The sequence below is a fragment of the Ambystoma mexicanum genome, chromosome 12, assembly GCF_040938575.1.
Source record: "Ambystoma mexicanum isolate Mex_15411 chromosome 12, UKY_AmexF1_1, whole genome shotgun sequence".
Classification (NCBI taxonomy): domain Eukaryota; kingdom Metazoa; phylum Chordata; class Amphibia; order Caudata; family Ambystomatidae; genus Ambystoma; species Ambystoma mexicanum.
Window position 1 is genome coordinate 190,988,626 of NC_090936.1, and position 22,873 is coordinate 191,011,498.

At 43.3% G+C, this 22,873-nt stretch overlaps 1 protein-coding gene across 1 annotated transcript in view; it reads left to right on the forward strand.

Moving 5' to 3' along the window:
• The window catches only part of PWP1 (PWP1 homolog, endonuclein), a 429,968-nt gene that overhangs the window by 179,471 nt on the left and 227,624 nt on the right, over nucleotides 1-22,873 (forward strand). The window contains exons 8-9 of the mRNA XM_069628279.1: nucleotides 8,726-8,799; nucleotides 11,509-11,605. Coding sequence (XP_069484380.1) covers nucleotides 8,726-8,799; nucleotides 11,509-11,605 — 171 coding nt within the window. The remainder of the gene's footprint in view (nucleotides 1-8,725; nucleotides 8,800-11,508; nucleotides 11,606-22,873) is intronic.

Below are 22,873 nucleotides of genomic sequence, written 5' to 3' on the forward strand. Positions count from 1 at the left end.
CTGCACGACCAGCGCCCTAATCCACTCCCCCCCCCCGCCCTATCAAAGGCAGTTTGCACCGGGGTACTTGTGCTGCCAAGTGGAGCTGTCAGGGAGCGATAAAGGCCAAGAGGTGCCAAAGACCATGTACACTTCAAAGTGTTCTATAGAGCATGGGTTGTTGTTCCCATGCCTACCTCCAGACCCCGTGTCTCCTGCCCAGCATCCCCCCTCACGCTGGACGGCCCCCTGCAATCCACATAAGTGTGTCTCCATTCACGAGTCTTCCTGTGTCTTGTCTGCACGACCACCGCCCCAATCCACCCCCCGCCCTATCAAAGGCAGTTCGCACCGGGGTACTTGCGCTGCCAAGTGGAGCTGTCAGGGAGCGATAAAGGCCAAGAGGTGCCAAAGACCATGTACACTTCAAAGTGGTCTATAGAGCATGGGTTGTTGTTCCCATGTCTACCTCCAGACCCCGTGTCTCCTGCCAAGCATCCCCCCTCACGCTGGACGGCCCCCTGCAATCCACATAAGTGTGTCTCCATTCACGAGTCTTCCTGTGTCTTGTCTGCACGACCACCGCCCCAATCCACCCCCGCCCTATCAAAGGCAGTTCGCACCGGGGTACTTGCGCTGCCAAGTGGAGCTGTCAGGGAGCGATAAAGGCCAAGAGGTGCCAAAGACCATGTACACTTCAAAGTGGTCTATAGAGCATGTGTTGTTGTTCCCATGTCTACCTCCAGACCCCGTGTCTCCTGCCAAGCATCCCCCCTCACGCTGGATGGCCCCCTGCAATCCACATAAGTGTGTCTCCATTCACGAGTCTTCCTGTGTCTTGTCCCCCTCACGCTGGACGGCCCCCTGCAAACCGCATAATGCCACGACATATACACGTCATTCATTCACAAACACACCCGTTTCGAATTCTTTATAACCCACTTCATATTTCTAATGAGCACTTCTTTGCGCTTTGCTAGTCAACCCGTGAAGGTGCTGGTTATCTGCTCTTCGTCTCTGTGAACTTCCGTGAACACTTCGAGGAAACTCCTCAGTTTGCAACCTGTGAACTGCTCCCTGTTCTACGACAAGAAACTACTCTGATCCCTGCATCTGTTTGTTCGTCAAGGTAAGGCCATGTACCATAATCATTTTGCTTCCAATTTCTTTTCGTTCAAGACAGTACATGCAAGGAACTAGTCACATGTTCTGAGTTTACATTGGTATTCATAGAGAATTGTTGATCTTTACTTTTCAGAACTTTCCACAATGCCTGCCTGTTCCATTGGCGGTTGCCCTTCGAAGACCCATAATAAATCTGAAGGTACTATAATGCATGTTTTCCCTAAGACAATAGATCGGATACGAGAATGGGTCCGATATTGCGGATATCCACCGTCTGAGCTTGAAAGTAGAGTCCTAGAAGTCTTTGCGGACAAGAGGGGTGATCGATACCGCATCTGCAGCAGGCACTTTACCTCTGACATGTACTCCACATCATTGCTAATAAAGAAGAACACACCGCGAGCGAGGCAAAAATTGCTCTCTATTCGTCCACATCCCTCCACTGGTGAGTCAAGTTTACGTATTTATCTCTCGGCCTTGCGGTAGTGTGTAGCATTAGCTAACAATAATTTCCCCATTTATGTATCCACTCAATATGAAGGCGGAAGATTCTCCATCCGTGTCGTTATTGCAGTCATCAGCCACTTCAAGCGCCTATCAGGTAATCTTACTTGGCTATTCTGCCACTGACTTGTTTTAGGCATGTAAATCAATAGTTTTAATTTATCGTGTAATTATTTTACCTAATGGTACACCCTTGTACTCGTCCTCTAGTCTTTGTTTTCAGTTATAATTATTGTTATCCAAAATAATGCAAGTACTGTCTTTCAGGGAGATGCTGAGGAGTCCAACGTATTGACGACTACCGTTGATGTCACTCAGATGCTCGAGGTACGTTTCCGGACAGTTCCATCGATGGAGATCATCAGGTCTTGCATTCTTGTAGCGTGATTGTTACACGCAATGTTTCTTTCGTTTTTAGCCATTGATATGTCCTTCTGTCGTCGCCCTCCTATGTCTTTTCTTTTTTCAATATTGTGTTCATTACTAACGAAAGTCCTATGTTTCAGGGAGTCGATGGAGCATTAGTCCAAGAAGAAGCGGGAGCATGCAGTTACGGGTCGGCGCAACAGCTTGCAGAAGTGTGCACCGCAGTTACATCGTCCCTTGATGTTCTTATGCATTTCGAGGTATGGATACTGACAGTTTGATCAAGCGAAATCATATGACGTGATTACATCCGCTATACTTCCTTCTTTATTAACGCAAGTACTATGTTTCAGGGAGATGACAGAGCTTCTTCTACAAGAACATCACCCCTAGTAGTTGATGCAGATCTCTGGGTGGTGACACTTCCAACGATCGAGCAAATCGAATCATATTTACATATCCATTATTTATTTTAGACAACTGATCATTTGTGCAGGTCTATTTAGATGAGCCGTTGACGCCTGCACAAAGTTTTATGTTCTTTTTAACAAAATAGAAAACCATACTAATGCAATTACTGTGTTTCAGGGAGTTACTGAAGCATCATCTTCAATAATATCATCAATGGAAGTCTATGAGGAGCCCGAGGTATGGATCTTGACAGTTCCATCTAACTAGATAAACAATGCGTGAATAATTGTCGTTTGAATGTTCTACACAAAGCGTTCATTCGTGTTTTGCTATTGAGATGTATGTGGGTATTGGTCCCCAAGTACATTTTGTGTTTTCGATATTATTATACATACTAATGAAAGTTCTATGTTTCAGGGAGTCGATGGAGCGTCAGTGCGTGATGGATGTGCTTATCATGAAAATATAGTCGTTGCAGCGCAAGAGGAAGTGGAGACATGCACACACGAGTCGGAGCAACAGCGTCCTGATGTTGAAGTTCGAGGCAAGAAAGTTTCAAAGAAAAGAAAGCAAAAGAAGGTTAGTGTCCTGGTCACTACATTATTTTGTTGTTTTTCACTGTTAATAGTTCAATACTGTAAGTTGTGTTTAAACTGAACATCCCTTTTCCAATCTGTCCTCTAGTTGCGAGTGGGTGTACGAACTAGATCTACACAGACAGTGAAGCGAACGAGAGATGTTGCCTGTCAAACCTTTTGGCAGGGACTTGAGACTGGAGATGCATCGTGCCAATGGGAAGAATATGAAGTGATTGACAACGGATCTATACCACCACCAGCCATTGATAGTGAATGTCCTCCTGGTAGTTCGGATGCAGTCGGAGATCAATTCACAGAATCCACACCCGCAAAAACTAAGACCGCGAGAAAGTAATTGTTTTATTCACCCATCGCCGGAGAAGGAACAGATGTTGCAATGGAAGAGAATGAAGTGGACGACAATGAAACACCATCAATATCACTGAACATAGCGGAAGACGGTATCAGAGATTCTACCTTTCATGTGAGTGACATGTCCTCAACGTTACAGGCCGAACCAGCTGGGATGCAAAGTGACAGTATAAGGAAAGAGGCCAAATTCATTGTATTCGATAGTTGTTTGATTGATATCATTATTAGGATGAAATGTGGGCATTCGGTTGGTGGGGAAGTATGTGGGGAGCCATTGATTAATGTGACTTGTGCAATTCGAGGCACTAACCTTAAAATACATGCCACCTGTACAAAATATCCTTTCTCATGGTCTGCACAACCCATGCTGGGGCAACTGCCAGCAGGCAATCTACTTTGTGCAGCGGCTGCACTTTTTAGTGGTTCAAGTTTCAAAAAGTTAGTCTTTCTTTCAGTTTGTGGGAATCCATTTCATTGCGAAAACTCAGTTCTACAAATACCAAACAGATTATCTATTTCCAGCCATTAGCGAAGCTTGGAGAATGGAAAAAATGTCTATTGATAGTACATTCGCGGGCAAACGGTTCAGGCTAGCCGGTGATGGACAGTGCGACAGCCCAGGATTTTCAGCCAAGTACTGCACCTACCACTTTCAGGACATGGAAAGTAAGAAAATTGTGAGTTCGGTGGTCGTGCAGGTGTCACAAAGTACATCCTCAGTGGCCATGGAGAAAGTTGGCTTTGTAGCATCATTGCAAGAACTACAATCGCGGGGAATGGTGATCGATCTGATAGCCACGGACAGACGCGTTTCAATTGCCAAGACAATGAGAGAAGAGTACAAAAATATAAATCACCAATTTGACGTTTGGCATCTTGCAAAAACAATCAATAAAAAAATGTCGGCTGCAGGTAAAAAAAAAGATATGCAAGGTATTTCACAGTGGTCCAAGTCAATCAGCAACCATCTTTGGTGGAGCTCAAAAACATGTGGAGGGTCGTTGGAAATTCTACTGGAAAAATGGCGGTCAGTAATGCTACACTGTATCAACGTTCACCGTTGGAACACAAACCAACATTTCCACAATTGTGAACATGGCCATTTGTCCACAGAGGAGGCACGGAAGAAGAAGTGGTTGATTCCTTCATCACCCACTCACAAAGCCATTGAAAAGATTGTATTTGATAAAACTATAACAAGAGATTTGAGGGGACTCACGGAATTCTGCCACACAGGAGATTTGGAGGTGTTCCACAATATGTGCCTAAAGTACAGGCCAAAACGATTGCATTTTGGCATGGAGGGCATGATAAATCGAACTCTTCTAGCGGTCTTGGCACATAACCATAATGTTGGCCGTCAACAAAGTAGGACGACCGGAACTTTAGGGACGCTTCGCTACAATAAGGCCTTCACTAAAAGAAGTAAACAATGGGTGATCAAACCAGTGTTTGAGGATATGCAATATGAGTTTATTGAGAGACTTATTGTTGATGTCCTAGATAGGCACATACATGGAGTTGTGAATGAACCTGTGCAGGGGACAACTGCATTGCCACCCAACATTGCCTCTGTTCCATGTCCACCTAAAGAAGAGCTCATTGAGAAATACACATCACGGTTTAAATGATTGTAATTTGATTGTCTGTTCTCTCGAGTCTCCTCATGTCGCAGGCCCATTGAATATGTGTATCTGTGTAATGTGTAAATAAAAGTGATTGCTCAGTGTACATGCAATGTGCCTCTCCACCCTTGCCCCTCCCTTCACCGTGCAGTAGTGCGAACCACCCGGGTGTCACCTGTGACTTTGCTCTCGAGTCTCCTCATGTCGCAGGCCCATTGAATATGTGTAGCTATGTATTGTGTAAATAAAAGTGATTGCTCAGTGTACATGCAATGTGTCTATCCAACCTTGTTCATTTGCGCATTAAATTAAACCAAACAGTAATATAAATCATTTTTCAAAAAATATAGAATGTCTCCGTATTTATGGTTCTCTGGGGCTGCAAAGCACGCAGACAAAATGCAAAGATGGAGTGTAAATTTCAAGTCCTGTGAGATGGCCTTACACTGAATGTAGCTAACTAGGAATGTGTGCTCGTTCAAAGTGAAGGTCAGCTGCTTTGATTTTTTGCTCGGGTGCCGGAATGGCCCACGACTCAGTATAAGGTTCTATTGTTATTTGACCTTGACAGGCCGGGACCATCCCGAAAGACTTCTTTTTGGGGGTGTGGTGCAATAACATAAGAAACGATAATGAATATAATTTCAGAAACGAAAGCCATTTAATGTTCGTTCATTAGAAGAAATAACGTCGGCATAGAAGGAGTCGTATTTCGGGGCTGCCCTACGCACAGACACAATGGAAAATGCAAATATAATGTAAGTAACTCTTTAGATGAGTTTATACCGCAATTTAATTACTATACAGTAGCTTTAAAGACGGGTTAAGTTGTACTTGTTCGTTCTATGTGGCATATTGTTTTGTACCGCGCACTATCTTGAGGAGAACCATCTCCTTTTACGGAAGCACCTCAAAACCTTCCTCTTTGCTTCTGCTTTCTCTCTCCCTCTCCCCTGCTACAACTGGTCCACTGTCTGCGACCTCGGTCCTGGGCCCTTCCACTCTCCACCTGCACTGCCTCCCTGTCAACCCCTGCACTGGGGGACTGTCTCAGTATCCTACAGCCCCCCCTTCCCAGCACTTGTTCTGCACTTACCTTGCACTCGCCACCAGCTGGCCCTATGTATTTATTATTTTATGCTACTTACCTTGTACTCCACTTCCCCCCTCCCCTTCCCCTTGCACTTTTACCTTCCCCCTACCCCTGCACTTGCGCAATCTGAATGACACCTGGCCTAGTAGGATCGTTGTCTGTCTTCTCCTTGTTCCCCCCTCCCTGCCTCGCCACGCCTTGAAACACTTGTGTATAGGCGCGTTGCAAATGCCATATTATATCATATCAGTGACGAAGTGGTCCACTGGCGCTCAGGCGGCTCTGAAAAAGGCAGAGGAGAGGGGGTGGGTTACTGGAAATGACGTATAATACCCAGTTGCACTGTCCTAGCTATGAAATAATTTCCAGACCTAATATATAAAATGAATAATTTTAGTAAAGATCTGATGGTGAGACTAATTTCATTTTTTATGTTTTTAAAACAGGTACATCCTTCATTATTGTCTGTGTCACGAGTACCAGACACCGGCGGATGGCTTTTTTAACCGCCAGTTGCTTCTCCGCGTGAACAACGTTACCACCCTGACCATTTTATGGGACGATCGCCAAGTACAAGTATGCCCTTACGCGGTACTAACGGCTAGATGCAACATACAGACCGTTGTGGTGGCCTAGTGCCTCGTTGTTGGAACAGCCATGCGATTATCAGTGCGACCAAAGAGCTTATTTTATCGTAAACCAACACCCTGTGTGTACTGCACACGAACATCACTTGCCTCAAGACGAACTATTTTGGATCGAGAGCAAAGAAAAATGCAAATCGCTGAATATTCTCTAAACATTTGATGTCCAATAAATGTACTTTGCCAAATGTACAATCTTGCCGTTTGCTTTTAAACCACAGTTTCATAATCCGAATTGTGGCGCTGTATTGTGAGATGATCTAAGACTCTGTGTACAGCAAAGGAACATCGCGTGCCTCAAAACGAACTTTTTGGAACGTGAGCAAATAAAAATGCAAATCGCTGAATATTCTCAAAACATTTGATGTCAAATTAAATGTACTATGCCAAATGTACAATCTTGCCGTTTGCTTTTAAACCACAGTTTCATAATCCGAATTGTGGCGCTGTATTGTGAGATGATCTAAGACCCTGTGTACAGCAAAGGAACATCGCGTGCCTCAAAACAAACTTTTTGGAACGTGAGCAAATAAAAATGCAAATCGCTGAATATTCTCAAAACATTTGATGTCAAATAAATGTACTTTACCAAATTTACAATCTTGCGGTTTAATTTAAAAGTACAGTTTCATATTCCCAATTGTGGCGCGCTGTGTTGTGTGAGCTCATCTGTGTTGATTTCCGGGTTCTGTGTGGAGTCGCGTAGAAGACGCCTGGGCGCGTTTGCCTACGCAGCTCAGCCACGTCACGGATAGAGGCGGAGAATATGAATGTTTTGATAAAGTCTGTTTCAGGGGCGGGGGATTTGATTTAGTGCCGCAAAAGCAGGTGAGCCAGGTCGATGGGGGGAAATGATAGGATTATCAGAAAATGGCGGCTGATTTCGAGTGCGTTAATGGACGAAAAGTCGGGTAAGGTCCATAGGAAAGTTTTCTACGATCTACCGAGTTATGCTTAAAAACACATGGCCGAACCGTAGGGACAATAAAAAAAAAGTCCCGGAACTATCCTTTAATTTCGTCAGAGCGCTCCGTGGCAGCAGAGTTCTTTGCTACTGATGCCCACAGGCTTTGACGTGTTAGATACAGATAAATAAATAAATATTGTGTATTTGTTTTTTATGAGAATTAATCTTCTTCTCCTTGAAAGAGGTGTGCTGTGCCTTTTTCCCCAGCGGGTTTCATTTTTTGTGGTCTGAGCGTTGGGGGGGGTTTCTCTACAGTGCTTTCACATCAAAGGCAGTGAAGAGGAGGACCCTGTGTTGGACCATTGCATAGTAATTTCACTAGTATAGTGTTAGATGGTGAAAACTGAAAAAACTGCATCATGGGTCATCAGGTAATGTGGGCAAAAAGGCATGGTCACTGATTTTTCTAGATTGCAGGCGTGGTCTGCCGAATAACTGCAGATTTAGGCCAGTAGTTTATTCATGTAGTGGCAAGGTGTAAGAAGAGGTCATTGTGGATAGCAACATGTTCTGACCCTGTTCTTTCAGATCATGTTCATGCACACAGGACAAGTGTGTATTGAATTTAGGTTGCTCTGGGGTAGAAACATACCAAGCTGGTACAACAGTGGTGAACGTGGTATGCCAGAAGGGCAAGATGTGTTGGTTGTCCTTATGGAAAATGCTCATCATGCTTTAGAGGACCACAGTCTGCCTTATTTGGGGTACTTTGAATGAGAAACTATTCTCCTTGCTCCTTCATTGGTAAAATAGGGTTATTATTAAATTTGACACATTGTTTATAAAGAGGCCGTTTATCACAGTAACAGCAATAAATAGTGCACAGTAATCCAACAAAGCAATGAGTTAAGAGCGTTGGAGATTCCATTTGCGCAACGCTGCAGGTTAATTCTGTGAATGCCCTTAAAAGGCTCGTCGAGTGTGATGACCGTGAAGGTTAATCCCAAGAATACTCATACATGCCGGTGACATTGGTTTCTATATTCGAGAACCCATGTACTTTCAGTGCTGCTTTTAACTCTTCATTGGATACCAGCAACATTGATGTTTCTCTGTTACAGGGCGCTGCGGCGGAGCCTTGCCTGGAAGGCCATTCGGATGCAGTTCTTGACTTGTCTTGGAATAAACTGATCAGGTGATTGTTTACGTAATCTGCGCACTTCCAACATCTTTGCAGACTGTCCTGTAATAACTATACGCATCCGTATCTATATGCAAAGCCTTCATTTTAGCTGCTCAATTATATTTTGCTGATGTAAGAAAATTCGAATTGGATAACAAAATGAAAAGTGCAGTAAAACATTAGATAATCTCTTTCTGGTTGTAAATTGTGATTATTCGTGTTGTTAGGCTGTGACATTTATTTATTTATTTACCGCCTGCCCAACATTAGGTGAAAGCTTTAAGTTAAGGGCAATGATTCATTAAAACCAGTTCCCGAAAGGGTGAAAAGGCATTATTACAAACTGCCATTTTTTTACTCCAGTGCTTAGTGATTGCACTGCACTGCATGTAGTCTGAATGCTGGTGCTTCTTGAAGGGCCTCCTTGTACATCACTTTTGGACCCAGGCCTACTTTTACACCCAAAGCTCTCTCAAGCTGCGTTCCCAGCCTAGCCACAATACATGCGATTGAGAAAATGTGCATGCAATGAACTTCAGACAGCGTTATTACAAGGTCAGCATTCACTTTATTTCAGATTTGACATAATCCATAAAACATCACAGGTGGAATTCCCAGATCATACAATAAAAACACTAGTAACATGAACCTTAATGAACACTGCATACTCTCCCATCACAAAGGCATAACTTTAAAACCATAAGGATAATAGCTATTGCAGACAACTATTACCTGAGTGTGCATGTGGAGTCTGGATCAAAAACAACATGACACGGTCAAAGCAAAAAGTGATCTTTTACTTTTCCAGGCGATTTGCAGATAGCAGCAAGTCCAAAAGCATTCTTAACATCTGGCAGGGTAGCATCATAAAGGCAGGTTTCCATTGTCTTAAGCCGCATCCTCTAAGAAAGCCCAATAGATATTGCGTCCGTACATCAGATAGGGGGCAGAGCAACATGAAATGTGCCAGTGTTTCATTTTCACTGCTTGGGCATCATCATCTGCATGCCAGGCACCCGTCCTGGCACAAGTCATCACAAAACTGTTATCCTGGCCTTTGTCAGGAGTATTCAGTGGTAGGAATTTGTGACCAGGCTGAGGTGCTTTGCCGCTCCCATAGCAGGTGATAGAGGGCGATCATGCCTAACAGATAGTTTCAGGCGATTCATATCTTCCCCTCCACTCCGAGTGCTTCTCATTCGCTCACTCTCCCCTTCACACGCCCCCTCTCTGTCTCTCTGTCTCTGTGTGTGTGCGAGAAACACGTATTGTCAAGTGTGCGTTTGCTCAGTTTTGCACAGCCATTGCTGACAGTTGGGCTTCCCGAGAAAAACGAGATCTTGTTGAGGGAGGGGCTGGAATGTGGGGGAGGTGGGAGCTATTAGGAAAAATGAAGTGATTTAATTGTACTGACATAAACTACCGGGTTTCAAAATGTTATAATGTCCATTACTAATTGTCAATCCTAGTATTCGTTTCAGTTATACTAGTCTTGCTGAGCATAGCACTTAATCAAAACCTAGACCAACCATCTAAATTGTTTTCTGGTAAAAGGGTACCATTCCAAGATGGACAGTTTGTGCACTCCTATTGTACTCTCTCGAAATACTTCTGTGAGAATGGGGCAGAGCGCAAATAACTCCAGTGAGGTTTCCAGCCTGCTTTCCATAAATCAAAGATCATTTTGGGAATGTAAGAATGGCCACAGATCTTTATCTTTGTATGTGACAAATATGTCTGTGATAACGTGGGGAATGCTTCAATCGCAAAGTACTTAATGCAGACTGGCATTGTTGCTCAAATCGTATTTCAAAACACCCGCCCGGAAAAAATAATAGAAAAATATAGGGGGTTGTGGGTAAGGGTATATAAAGGATAGAGGGTCTGCAATAGTGTACAATTAATAGGGGAGGGATGTAGGGTGGTGTAACACCCCCCCCAAAAAGTAAATGTTTTCAACTCGTTTTTTCAGAAAAAATAATTTTTACAACAATACCATTAAAAAAAAAACACTGTCGATGAATAAACATAGAACCCAATAGGCCATTTATACTGATTCAAACAACCCTTGGGATTTGGATGTCCACATAGAATGGCTGTGACAATATGTGAAGTAATGTTTCCATTCCCCTGCAGATAATTTTAGCTGTGCATCAAGGTAGGAACAGCGGCTCCATGCTCTCTTCCCAATGCATGGATATCCCAATACCATTATATATGCACTTTGGCTTGTTTGTAGCATTGCACACTTATTTATGATTTTTCTTGCTTAACTCAAATAAATGCGATGTGCAGACTACCGTCACTGGTGAGTATGTATAAAGCATTGAATGTTGGCTCATCACAACGTTAGGCCATTAGTCAAGGTTTGCACTGCACATTAGCATTTTATCTTTCTCGCCCTAAAAGTTCTAACCTGATGTGCATTTCACAGTTTTTATTTACTGTATGTCATGTGTGGCGCAGAGAGTGCTCAATCATCAGTGCACATTTAGAAGCATGTTTATAAGCACACATATTTATCAGGTGCCTACACAGAGGTTTCAGTCGCTTTTCTGGTGATTAGGTTCCCAACATGGGGACAATGTGGCCGAGACTTCAAAGTGCTGGAATTCCAGTGTATACAATGAGCCGTAACGTCTTGGCAACATGTATTGGCCAGTACTTTATTTGAAATGTCAAAAGTACAATATGGATTTTTTGTTCTGTTTTTCTTAACAGAAACGTTTTAGCAAGCGCATCTGCTGATGAGTCCATAATACTTTGGGATCTGAAGCAGGGCAAACCAGCGGCTAACCTTACTTTGCACACAGACAAGGTACGTGTTGGAATGAAAGGGTGGCAAACCAACAAACCTCTTACATACACATTAAAGTGATTCCATAATGAATGTTGATCACCAATCACAGCTACTCGTACTGATGTATAACATTTTAGGTGTAGTTATACATTTTATTTAAATGGTATTAGGAACTCCCAACAACATCTAACCATTACAGTTAAATATTCAATTGGTCTTTTGAAGGACCGGCTAAATAAGGTTGATTCAGAAACCTTGGGACGTGGTTTATGTGTGTTCTGACTCATACACTGGCCCTACAATGGCCTAACAACAGCAGATAAGCACATTTAACGTTTAATTGTAACTGTAACGTAGTAGTACATATTATAATAAAATACCTATGCTGAACCTAGTAAAGAATAAATAATAGGAAGATTCCAGTGCGTAACTCTTTGATATCCAAGAAATCCAACCAAAAGTTAAGGTGTGTGGAGGTGAAGTAGATCTATTGAAATCAATTTGGGCAAGTTTTCTAAACTTTTCTCTTATTCAGATTTTTTATTCTTGAAATTGATTAAGTTTAACTACTTCATTAGGATGAAATACGGAATGCTTATTATTTCACGTTGAATGTAAGTGTTCAGGATACAGCAAATGTGCCTATCACACTAGTCCTGTGAAACCATCCCAATATTCCCCAGTATGCGTTAAATGGTACGCACCCTGCACAGAATGCAGGATGCAAAGAGGGGGAGGAAAACCAAGGTAGGCAGTTCCAATCCAGAACTGACATATGAAGAGGATTTGGTTAGTATACAGAACATTTTAATCAAATGGTTGGAATCAAAATGATCTAATACGTTACCTGTGAATGGATGATGTAGGTGAAGACCCTAACTGACAGTCAATAGAGGGCAGGTGGAAAGGTTCTACTTTTCACTTATCGCATGCGGATGCGAGGGGTGAGGGAATGGATCCGTTCACCTTATTGCGTTGGCACATCGGCATTGAGCGGAGTGTTCCGATCACTTGCAAATGTTATTGTCTATATTTGTCAACTGTTGCCTGGTAATGAGCCCTGTTGCACATTCTAATCAACCAAATGGTCATTTAACCCTTAGCCCAGGTATATTCCCCAAGCTGCAAGGGATGTATTTGGCCCATCACATACCCGAAACACTGTTTCCCTGCTACCCTTTCTAGCAAACATGTCTTCAAGCTGCTGTTGTAATCTCATCTCCTCCATTGAGTGCAGTTGGGGAAACTGCATTGTGATCATCGTGCCTTGCAAGGCATTTACAATAATATATCTGAATCCAGATCTGTCTATCTGACTAACGGTATCATACCGCACTGACTGGGAACAAAGCTTGGTATGATTCGAAAACTGTTACCTGAAAGGCATGTGAAACCAGATACTGAATAATAGAACATGACTTATTTTGTTCGCCTGCGTCATATTGACATAATTTGTGCAACTCGTTGGAGCACACACTATCAGTCTTGATGTTTCTGAAATTCAAGATGCTTATTAGAAAACAAAATAATGTGTCTGCATCCTTAAAATCCTTTCCTAAATCCCTTTCCTGTCCCCTCACACTGCACCTTCCTGGTAGAGCCACCAAGTGGAAATCCGCAGGTATGTCAACGGTTTCACTATAATTATCAGTGCTTATTCTCAGACCTGACACCCATATCGCTCTTGTGGTGACTGGCCCATTTCGATACCAATAGATGTTCTCTGCATCTCCTGCTCTTCTTTTCTGTAATACAAAACAGAAAAACAATACTGCATCGGATTAGAAAGGTGAGTTAACTCTGGTAATATAACAGTTTCCTTGGTAGGTTCAGTGCTATGAGGTTTAGCGCCTTTTTGCACAACTGAGCTGGCAATCAATACTGGTTGTTGTTGTGCAGATAAGGCTTGAATAGAACTCTTGTCTGAAAGCCAATTGGGAAGTGGTTCACATGGATATGACCTGACCTTGCTGATGTTGTGCTGCTTTATGTAAGAACCAAAGGAGAAGTTGAATGCCACTGTCCAGGTCATATTGAGGTCTCAGGTGTCCCTCCCGCCATGACCCAATGTACATGCGATGATACCAGGTCCGTGACTTATCTCTTCAGTTGTCACTACGTGAGACAAATTGAATTTCAACCCAAGGCCGTGTCACGTTGGTATAGGTTGCAAATCTTTTAAGGGAAAGGAACAGCTTGACAAGTCAAGTAAACAGCAGACAGTCACGGTTAGTAGGTAATGTATCTCTTTAAGGAATTACCCAAAAAAAAGAATAAGAAAAAATAGAGGTAGAAAAGGCTGATTTTTTTTTTTTTTTACATTGAGTTTCTGTGACATTTTTGCAATCTAAAAAAAAAGATGGTGGGGGTCTCTGCCCGCATTATTAAAACAAAAGTGCAAAAAGGCCCCAAAAATCTGGCAATTCGACGCAAAAAAAACCTGTCTTTGCCACCTCGATATTTCCCCCTGTTTTTTTCACATATATTCTCTCTTTAATGCTTGTTGCTGTAGTGCATTGCATGGATCCAAGTAGGAATCTCAATACCTTGACTGCAGTGTTAGTTGCCAAGATTATGTGACAAATCTAGGGTATTTGTCCCCTCTCCCCAAGAGGGAGCCTACTACTTTTGCACTGGGGTGGTGAGACTGCTAAGCTTAACTCTCTCTAGGGGACAGGACAAGTGAGATCCTACTGCTGGTGAACCACTCTTTTGAAGACCGGAAATCCCGGAGAAGGGTTATCGGCAATCTTCCCAATTCCCAAAATCTCAATAATTTTGTGACAAGACTTTTTCTGATAACATAATGCTCCCTGTGATGGTGATTGGTGAGGCTTCTGACCTTTAATGTGCACAGCATTCATTGGCCCGGCCCACCCCCTTGCAGAGAGCGAGTTGAAAGAACAATCCCCTCTGAAGCGGGCGCAAGCTGCCTGTGGAGCGAAAGAGCAGAAAGACCTCCTCTTGGGAGGTGTGGCATAATAAGTGTGAACGTGCACTAGCTTCGTCTAGAAGGTCTGTAGCAGAGACCACGGAGTGCTCAGAGTCCTGCCAAAGCTAGACCCGAAAAGGCTAGTCCCAACACAAAGCAGAGCAGTCGCCTCAAGAAAGGCGAAACACTGGTACACCGAGATGCCAGCATCCCGGGCCTGAAGAGAGCCTGACAAACGAGAGGGTGAGTTCCACCTGGGCCACAACACCAGAAGGGAACCGAAGGAGGAAAGTCTGCAGCAATACGTTCCTGAGTCTCCCGAGGAGCATTGCTCATATGAAGAAGGTACACAGTGGCTCAAGGAGGTAGGGAGAGGGAACGCTGAAAGCCCAAGGCGGGTTAAGAGAGACAGAGCCCCAAGGCGGGCTGAGCACCTGAAAGCCCAAGGCAGGCAGAGTGAAGTTGAACCCAGAGCACGGTAAAAACACCTACAGCCCAAGACTGGTTGAGAGCAGTTGAACCCCAACGCGGGTAAAAACACAAAGTCCTAGCTGGGCTAAGAGAAACAGAGCCACAAAGGCAGGGAAGCGAAGCTGAAAGGCAGAGGCAAACTGAGAATTATCGAACCCCAGGGACGGGTTAGGAAACGTGGAGGTCCAGCCGGACTGTGGAAAATTGAATCACTGGTCAGGTGAGAAACTGGAACCACAAGAGGAAGCGAAAGACCGCCAAACCCAAGCCGCCGAAAAAAAATGCCAAAACCCTAGGTCGGGTGGACAGCCGGAGGCCCACAAGTTAGAGACACTGAATATATTAAGACACAATTTACCGTCTTAAGACACATTGTGAATGCAAGCATAAAGGATGAAGCGGGGGCGGAGCCCTAGGAAAACCGACTCACCAAAATAGGGGTCATTAGAAGCCAACGATTATTCAGTTAAGAGGGCCAAGGCCCAAAATATATTGTTCCTAAATTTATTTTGGTTATTTTATAGTGGTAGGCATGAGGGTCTGGCACGTATCGGTTTTGGACAGAGGACTGTCTGACGCGTTATAGGAGACATCCTGACAAGCACCTTTTTAAACTTTTTTGTTGTAGAATAGGGTCCAGCTCCCAAGAATTAGGGATAGCATAGGTCTTGTTTTGATGAGTAAGTAAACACAAGGTTTGAATGCAATGCGTCCTTGCCCATCTCCCAATTCTAATCTACCACAATTACCTGATAGGTTCCCTGCCATCTTGGTGTAAATGCAGACTTTTGCTGATAACTTCTGATCACTACAAACTCACCAGGCTTCAGAGAATGGCAATCTTCGGTAGGCGTCTACGGAAAGGCCTCCTTCACCTACGTGTAAAATATTTCAACAGGTGGAGAAGAAAGAAAATCTTATAGCTCTCCTTTATTGTTGACTCATTCCTGTTTGCGGTTTGGTGTACTACAGATGTTGAGAAGAACAAAAATGAGGGCACCGGGACACTTCAAAGCAGCCTCTTGGTACAGTTTTGACAATCTAATCTTCATGATACCACTCTGATGCTCTACCACCCTTGCAGTCTGTGGTTGGTGTGGGCAATGGAGATTATGTTGTACATTAAGAGTAGTAGGACTAGTTTTGATGACATGATTCAAAAAATGGTTCCCCTTGGCACTATTTATGTTGGTCCTGGACTCCAAACCTTGTTATAAAATCTTTGATAAGAATTTGCGCCTGTTATTGCAACTGCTCCTCAACATGGCTAAGCATCGACCAGGCAGAAAAAATATCAAGGATGACTTAACACATATTGGAAGTTGTTGCAATGAGGCAGTTGGAGTAAATCCACTTGGAGGAATGTTAATAGGCAACAGGGAGGTTGTTGCTCCTGTTGTGGCTGGAACAGTCATCCCCATGTTATTTTGAAGGCATGCAATGCATTCTCTAACATACGTCTTGAGCTATTTTTGCAAACTGAGGAGTAAACAAGTACTTTCCCAGGATGGAGACCATTTCACTCTACATTTGCTTGTCTGTTGTATACTCTTATTGAATGTGATAGCAGCACCTTTGGTGCCATCAAGAGCTCCGTCCAACCTGCCAGAGAAAATCTTCATGGCGCTTACTCCCTTTACGTGCCCAACTGTCTTTTTCACTAGGAGGGGCGTGTTTCTGTATAAGGCTAGTTTTTCGAGAGTCTTAAAAAGATGTGGCTCAGAGACCTTCCTCGTGTGGAGTTATGTATTTGTCTTGGGAGTCAGTTGTAGCTGCTAGCTTGGCATTGGTATTAGCAAAGTTATTTTCACAGCTCACCATGTCATCCAGCAGCTGATGAGCTGCGCACTGTGTTATAGCATATTGTTTGGGTAGAATTATATAATCTACAAGGTCTTTAACGTATGTGTGATTCTTGGTAGGAGAGCCAGATAAAGTGTGGAAACCCTGTTGCTTCCATAACTGTCCAGAATCATGGTCTCCACAGAAAGCATACTGGGAATCAGCACAAATATTTACTGACTGTGCTCTGTCAGAATGCATGCCGTAGTTGGTGCTAAAAGTTCTGCTTCTTGGGCTGAGGTAACATGCAATAGTTGTCCACTTTCCACAACATCCCCATGCGCCCAAATCGCATACCCCGCCGCCAAAACACCATTTTGATCTCACTAAGATGACCCATCCACAAAGTAAATCAAGTCTGCATTGTGCAAACGAGTGTCAGTCAAATAATTGTGGGGTGTTAAAAGGGAGACTGTAATAGCAACACAGGTGTGAGGATCTATTGCATGCGGTTCTTCATCCTAGACAGTCGGAAGTAGGGATCCAGGGTGCACCCGTTTAGAGTGATATTAAGAGTACAGAAACAAAAGTATTCTTGTTAGCTGGGGCTACAGGCCTGTGTTGTGCATTTGTTTTCAGCAATAATGACACTACCACTTCCAGAGGAGAACACAACACAGTATTTTCACACATTTGTATTGTTATTATAGGCCAGGTGGCATGCCAGCCGCTACTGCATCAAGTTCCTTGCTATTGTATGCAATAGGCTTTTGATAGAATCCATTTTCTGTGTTATGTGATGGGTCAGAAATGTGAGGCGGACAACTTTGTGAAGATTTTTCAAAAGATGCAATTATTTTAACTCAAAAGGTTGGATAAACACCTCAGTATCCCTACTCTGGCGAGGATTTCCCTTCCTATAATGAACTAAAGGAAGCACTCTTAAGATAAGTTTTCTGCCCGGCACACTTGTAAATATAACAATTCAACAAGGCAATATATGGCAGATCAAAATATAACAAATATAACAGTTAGATTCACAATCTGATAACTGTCTCTCCTTATAATCTGAGTGAATTCCCCTTCCCCAGATTCAAGCAGGATTCTATTCAACAGTTCCAAAAGGATAAGGATTACAACTTGGCAACAAAAAGTTCTAATAAAGTTCTGTTTTTTCATCCAACAGTTCAACAATGTTTTGCCTTCTTTCACTTGTGACAAAGAGCTTAAAGTAACTTCTTCTCATTTACCCAGACTACTTTCATATCTCATTAGGACCAACAGAAGTTGTCTTTGTCAGGATAATTCTGTAACAGTTCACAAAATACTTGTTTTAGCAATTGTATATGATTCTGCAGCAATTCACACAACACTTGCTTCCGTAATAATATTTATTCAGGATGATTCTGTAACGGCTAACAAAAACACCTTTGTTAGGCAAGATTGTATGCAGTACCCTTTGGGTGCACTACAGCAACCCTGAATTCCTGGCAATAGGAACCCAACCTTTGCTATAAGCTTGCACTACACATGTTGGTAGCGTGTCGAGCAGCCAGGCTTATCTCAAGAGGGGTCAATGTGAGCTGTAGGGGAGTTACACAGAGATTCAGTGACAATTATTCAATTAAACACTTACACACAAGGTTTCGTAAATAAACAATTAGTTATTTATCAGTCAGTTAGGTAAGCCTTCTTCAGAAGGGAGCAATGTAACAGTAACACTCAAATATACTTCACAAAATACACACTCTTAATATCTCTAAATCAGTGAGTACCCTTTTGGGATGGCCCACAGACACAACCTACACCCTCAGGTGACTTCAATAGCTAGAGCGCTGGGGACATTAATATATCACTGTTGCATTTGGAATCATTTAGGTGTAAGTCAAAGGAAAAGGTTATTAGAGCATACAAGAGACCACAAATATTCTTTAAGCAGGCAATGACTTTCAGATCCCCCAATAAGAGTCATTCAATGGAACAGGCTAAGCCAGAGTCAATGGGAAAAAGTCTATATGAGATGAAGCACTTCTTTGCAGGTAAGTGAGAAGTGTTTGCACAATGTATTTAGAAGTGTTGGAAAAAAAGAAGAATCAATGTAGGGCCACAAGCTGTTAGACTTGTGAGTAGTAGAAGATGCAAGCAATTCTGCAGCAAGAGGTAAGTTCTCTCAGACTTTTACAGTACCTTTGTATTGAAAAAAAAGTGCAGCAGATGACTTCTGTTCCTGAGCAGCTCTGCAGATCTCACTGTTCCTGGGCCTCAGTTGTGGAGACAAGAGGGATGACTTCTGGGGACTCCTGCACTGCAATGGGACGGTCACCAATCGCAACCGGCAATCTTCAAACAAGTGGCACTTCAGTGTTTCAGCTTCTTTCGTCTACCGCAAATAGCAACACCGGTTCCTGGCTGTCAAGATGGGCTTTCCTTGCATCTGGGGTGCAGCACTCTGTTGAGGTGGCTCGGGCTCGGTCAGTCTTGCTTCCTGGGAGTCAGGAGGATCTTCCTGGAGCTCTTGGCCAGCTTAAAAGCAAAGCACACAATATGGTGTTCCTCTCCCTGGCTATTCTGTCCAACAGCAACTGCAGTGGAATTTCTACCAGCTCCGAGAGGATGTCCAGGTGGCTTACTTTGGAGTTGATTGGTCCCACCAACTCAAGGGGAGAAGTCGTCCTTGCAGGGCTTCTCTAGTCGAAACGAAATTGGAGTTGAACTGGCCCCGGGTGGTAACAGACTCGGAATCAGGAGGAAAGACATGGGGTCAGCACTGGACGCCCTAATGAGGTTAAGACTGGATGATAATGATTCCAGTCCACACTTGATCGAATACACCGATGTGTTGGCAGTTTTTCGTTACGAAGGACATACAAAAAGGAGGTTCTTCGATTTACAGGCACGCTTATGATGCACAAATAGCAGGTAAAAAAAAAGGTCGGGAGGGCCAGGAGGCGTTTGAAAAACTCGAACACGCCAGGCGACTTAGCTCTGTATAAAAAAATTCAAAACAACTACAGAAATTGGCTCATCCAAAATAAACATCAGTTATTGCAACAAGACAGTGAGAAGATGCTAAAATTAGTGACCACTAGAAACATCTCCGGTATTTGGAAACTATTTAACGACACCTGTTCTACTGCTGACTCGAAAATTGTAAACCCTATTTCAGCGACAGCCTGGGAAGACCACTTTCACAAACTCTACTCCACAGGTAAACCCTGTGTTATACAAAATCATCAACCCTTGAATAAACCTAGGGATCTTAAATTTGAAAAACAGGACATTGTTGACCTCATCAATAAATCAAATTCTTCTAGGGCAGCTGGGCTCGATGGCCTCACAAACGATATCCTCAAGAGAGACCCGGAGAAATGGGGTCAGTTCATGGCAAACCTGTTCTTCAATGCTATAAGGAGTTTCAAAAGGATACCCCACTTCTGGACGAAGTCTATTATTGTCCCCATTTTCAAGAGGGGCGATAGGTCGGATCCAGGCAACTATAGACTAATTGCCCTCTTGGATGTTGTGGGAAAAATATTTGCCGCTATAATCCTGAGACATCTGAACAACTGGAGTTGGCTGGCACACCATCAAGACCCTTGGCAGTCAGGGTTTCGTAAGGGTATCATAACGGCACTAAATGTCCTTATCAATACACTAAAATGTATGGTCAAGGAAAAGAAATACAAAAACATCTACATTGCGTTGATCGACCTTGAACAGGCGTTTGAGTCAGTCAACAGATCCTTGCTGTGGAATAAATTGAGAAAATGGGGCTGTCCAGATAAAACTGAGAGAACCTCTGGAGGCACTACACAGTGGAACAACTATTAGAACTAGACTGGACAGAGAAGGAACCCTCTCGAACAACGTCGCCTGCTGTATTCTGCTTATTTATTTCTGATATGCATGAAGCATTTGAAGCAACAAGAAGCTTTCCGCCGAGGATTGCAGGGACCTCGGGCAGGTTGTTGTTTGCTGATCTCCTTTTGCTAGACCAAACAGCGATAGGCCTTCAGCGACAGTTAAAAGCACTGGAACTGTACGTCAAGGACAATGGTCTAAGAATTAATCCAAAAAAATCAAAAATCCTGGCACTCGAACATTAATAACATCAAGAAAACTATGTGGTATTTATCAGGGGAAGTCGTCCCAGTGGTCTCGTCTATGGTCTACCTTGGTATTACTTTGAACAATAGTATTTGTGATGGTCCAGGCGTCGCTAGGCTAAGAAGTAAAGTCAAGAACCTGGCATCACAAGCACCTACTTAAACGGCACTACTGTTCCTTCTCACTTCGCCCACTGATTGACTTTTATGAATTAAAAGTATCTCTGATTTTGACCTATGCTGCTGAAGTGAATTTCTTTCTGGCCCCAGAGGTTTGGCGTGTGCTGGAAGGTTGTTTCTGGAAAAGAGTACTGGGACTTCCATCATCTCTACCCATTGAATGCGTGAGGAAAGAACTGCAGTTAACCTCCCTCTACAATGCCATGGTCTGGAAATCTCTGCATTTACACAGCAAATGCCATGTCCCGCCTGAATGAAGCGGTTTTATGATCTTAAATGAAGCCCTGACCAATAAACAGATCCCAGTTCTAAATTCATGGCACAATACCTGTAAAGGTATCTTGGATAACATCTCCCAAACTGAAGCCAGGCTAATGGAAAATCCGTCGAGGGTCAAGAACAAACTTCTTGACTGGGACTGGATAGTCACCCAGGACAAGCTTAGGGCATTCAAGTCAATATCGATGGGCCTGGACGAACACTACAGTAGAGGCACAGTCCTTCCATACCTTGACAAATTTCCTTCTCATTTAGAAAGACATTAATTTCTGAGATTCCGTTTGAACCTCTACCCCACAAGGGAAGTGACAGGAAGAAGGATCAAAAAAAGGGAAGTTCGGCCACTGCTATGTCATTGTTGTGGACAAGAGGATGAAACCCTGCAGCACTTAGTAATGAGATGTGGCCCATTGTCCGCTTCGAGAGAAAAATGGTTGGGCAAACATCTCGAGAACCTCAAATTCAAATCCCCTCATGAGAGGTGGTCTATTTTAAGATGGGGAGGAAAGGTATCCTTGACTTTGGCACTGTTGAATTTTGTAAGAGAGACTTTTTTAACTTTGGATAGCAGTTCGGACTTTGGAAATTCATTCTTATAAATTCAAATACAGTGCCATCTCGTTCTTTTTCTTATCACTTTTCTTTTCTCTTTACTTACTCCTTTCTGGTTTTTTATTTCCTCCCCTATAGAGTTCAAATACTTTTTTCTGTTTTTCCTTTCTTTTTTCACTATGCATTTAAAGTCTTTTTTTGGAAACTAATTTGATGCAATAAAAAAATATTTTTTTTTTTAAAAAAAAATTTGAGTTTCTGCACAGCAGCAGGGCTTCACCGGTCAAACCAACGGTACAGGAGTTGCAGGAGGCGTCGTCATCAAGTTCTTCTTTGGATCCCTTCGTCCACTGGTCGACTTTGCCTTCCAAGCCAAAAGCCTCGCCTTTTATGCAGGTTTCTCCCATTCATTCCAGCCTAGCTGTCAGTCACCCAGAAGGGTGGCTGTCCTTGCCGGATAGCCAGCCAGTCACTTAAGAGTGCATTTCTGTCTCCTAGGAGACTATTCACAGGGAGTTTCGGCCACCTCCCTCGCTTACTGCCCCCACCAGACACCCTGGAGCCAGAGGCGGGCTTCACTCGTGAATCCCGCCAAAGGCAAAATGAACAAAGGGACGAAACCTGATTTGGTGCGCAGAGTAAATCTCGAGAAGGATCTTTCCACAAAGAAATGTCGAAAAAAGAAGACCGGGGCATGATATTTTATATGTTATTTATAACACGCTTAATAACCAGAGGTTTCTATGCGCGGACCCGGGGGTCGAACCTGTGTTGCTCTATTTCGTCTTGCTTCCAAGGCGAGAATGTTGCCGCTGAGCTATCCTCCCAAGACAGAAGGGTGCTTTACTGCAGCTGCGAACGCAGCTCGCGGTAAATGCACACCATGGTAGTTAAAAGTAAACCACTGCCACCAGCCATTCATCGAGGAAAGGGTAACATAAAATTGTTACATGAGAAGCTAGACAAAGGGGATACTAGGTAACC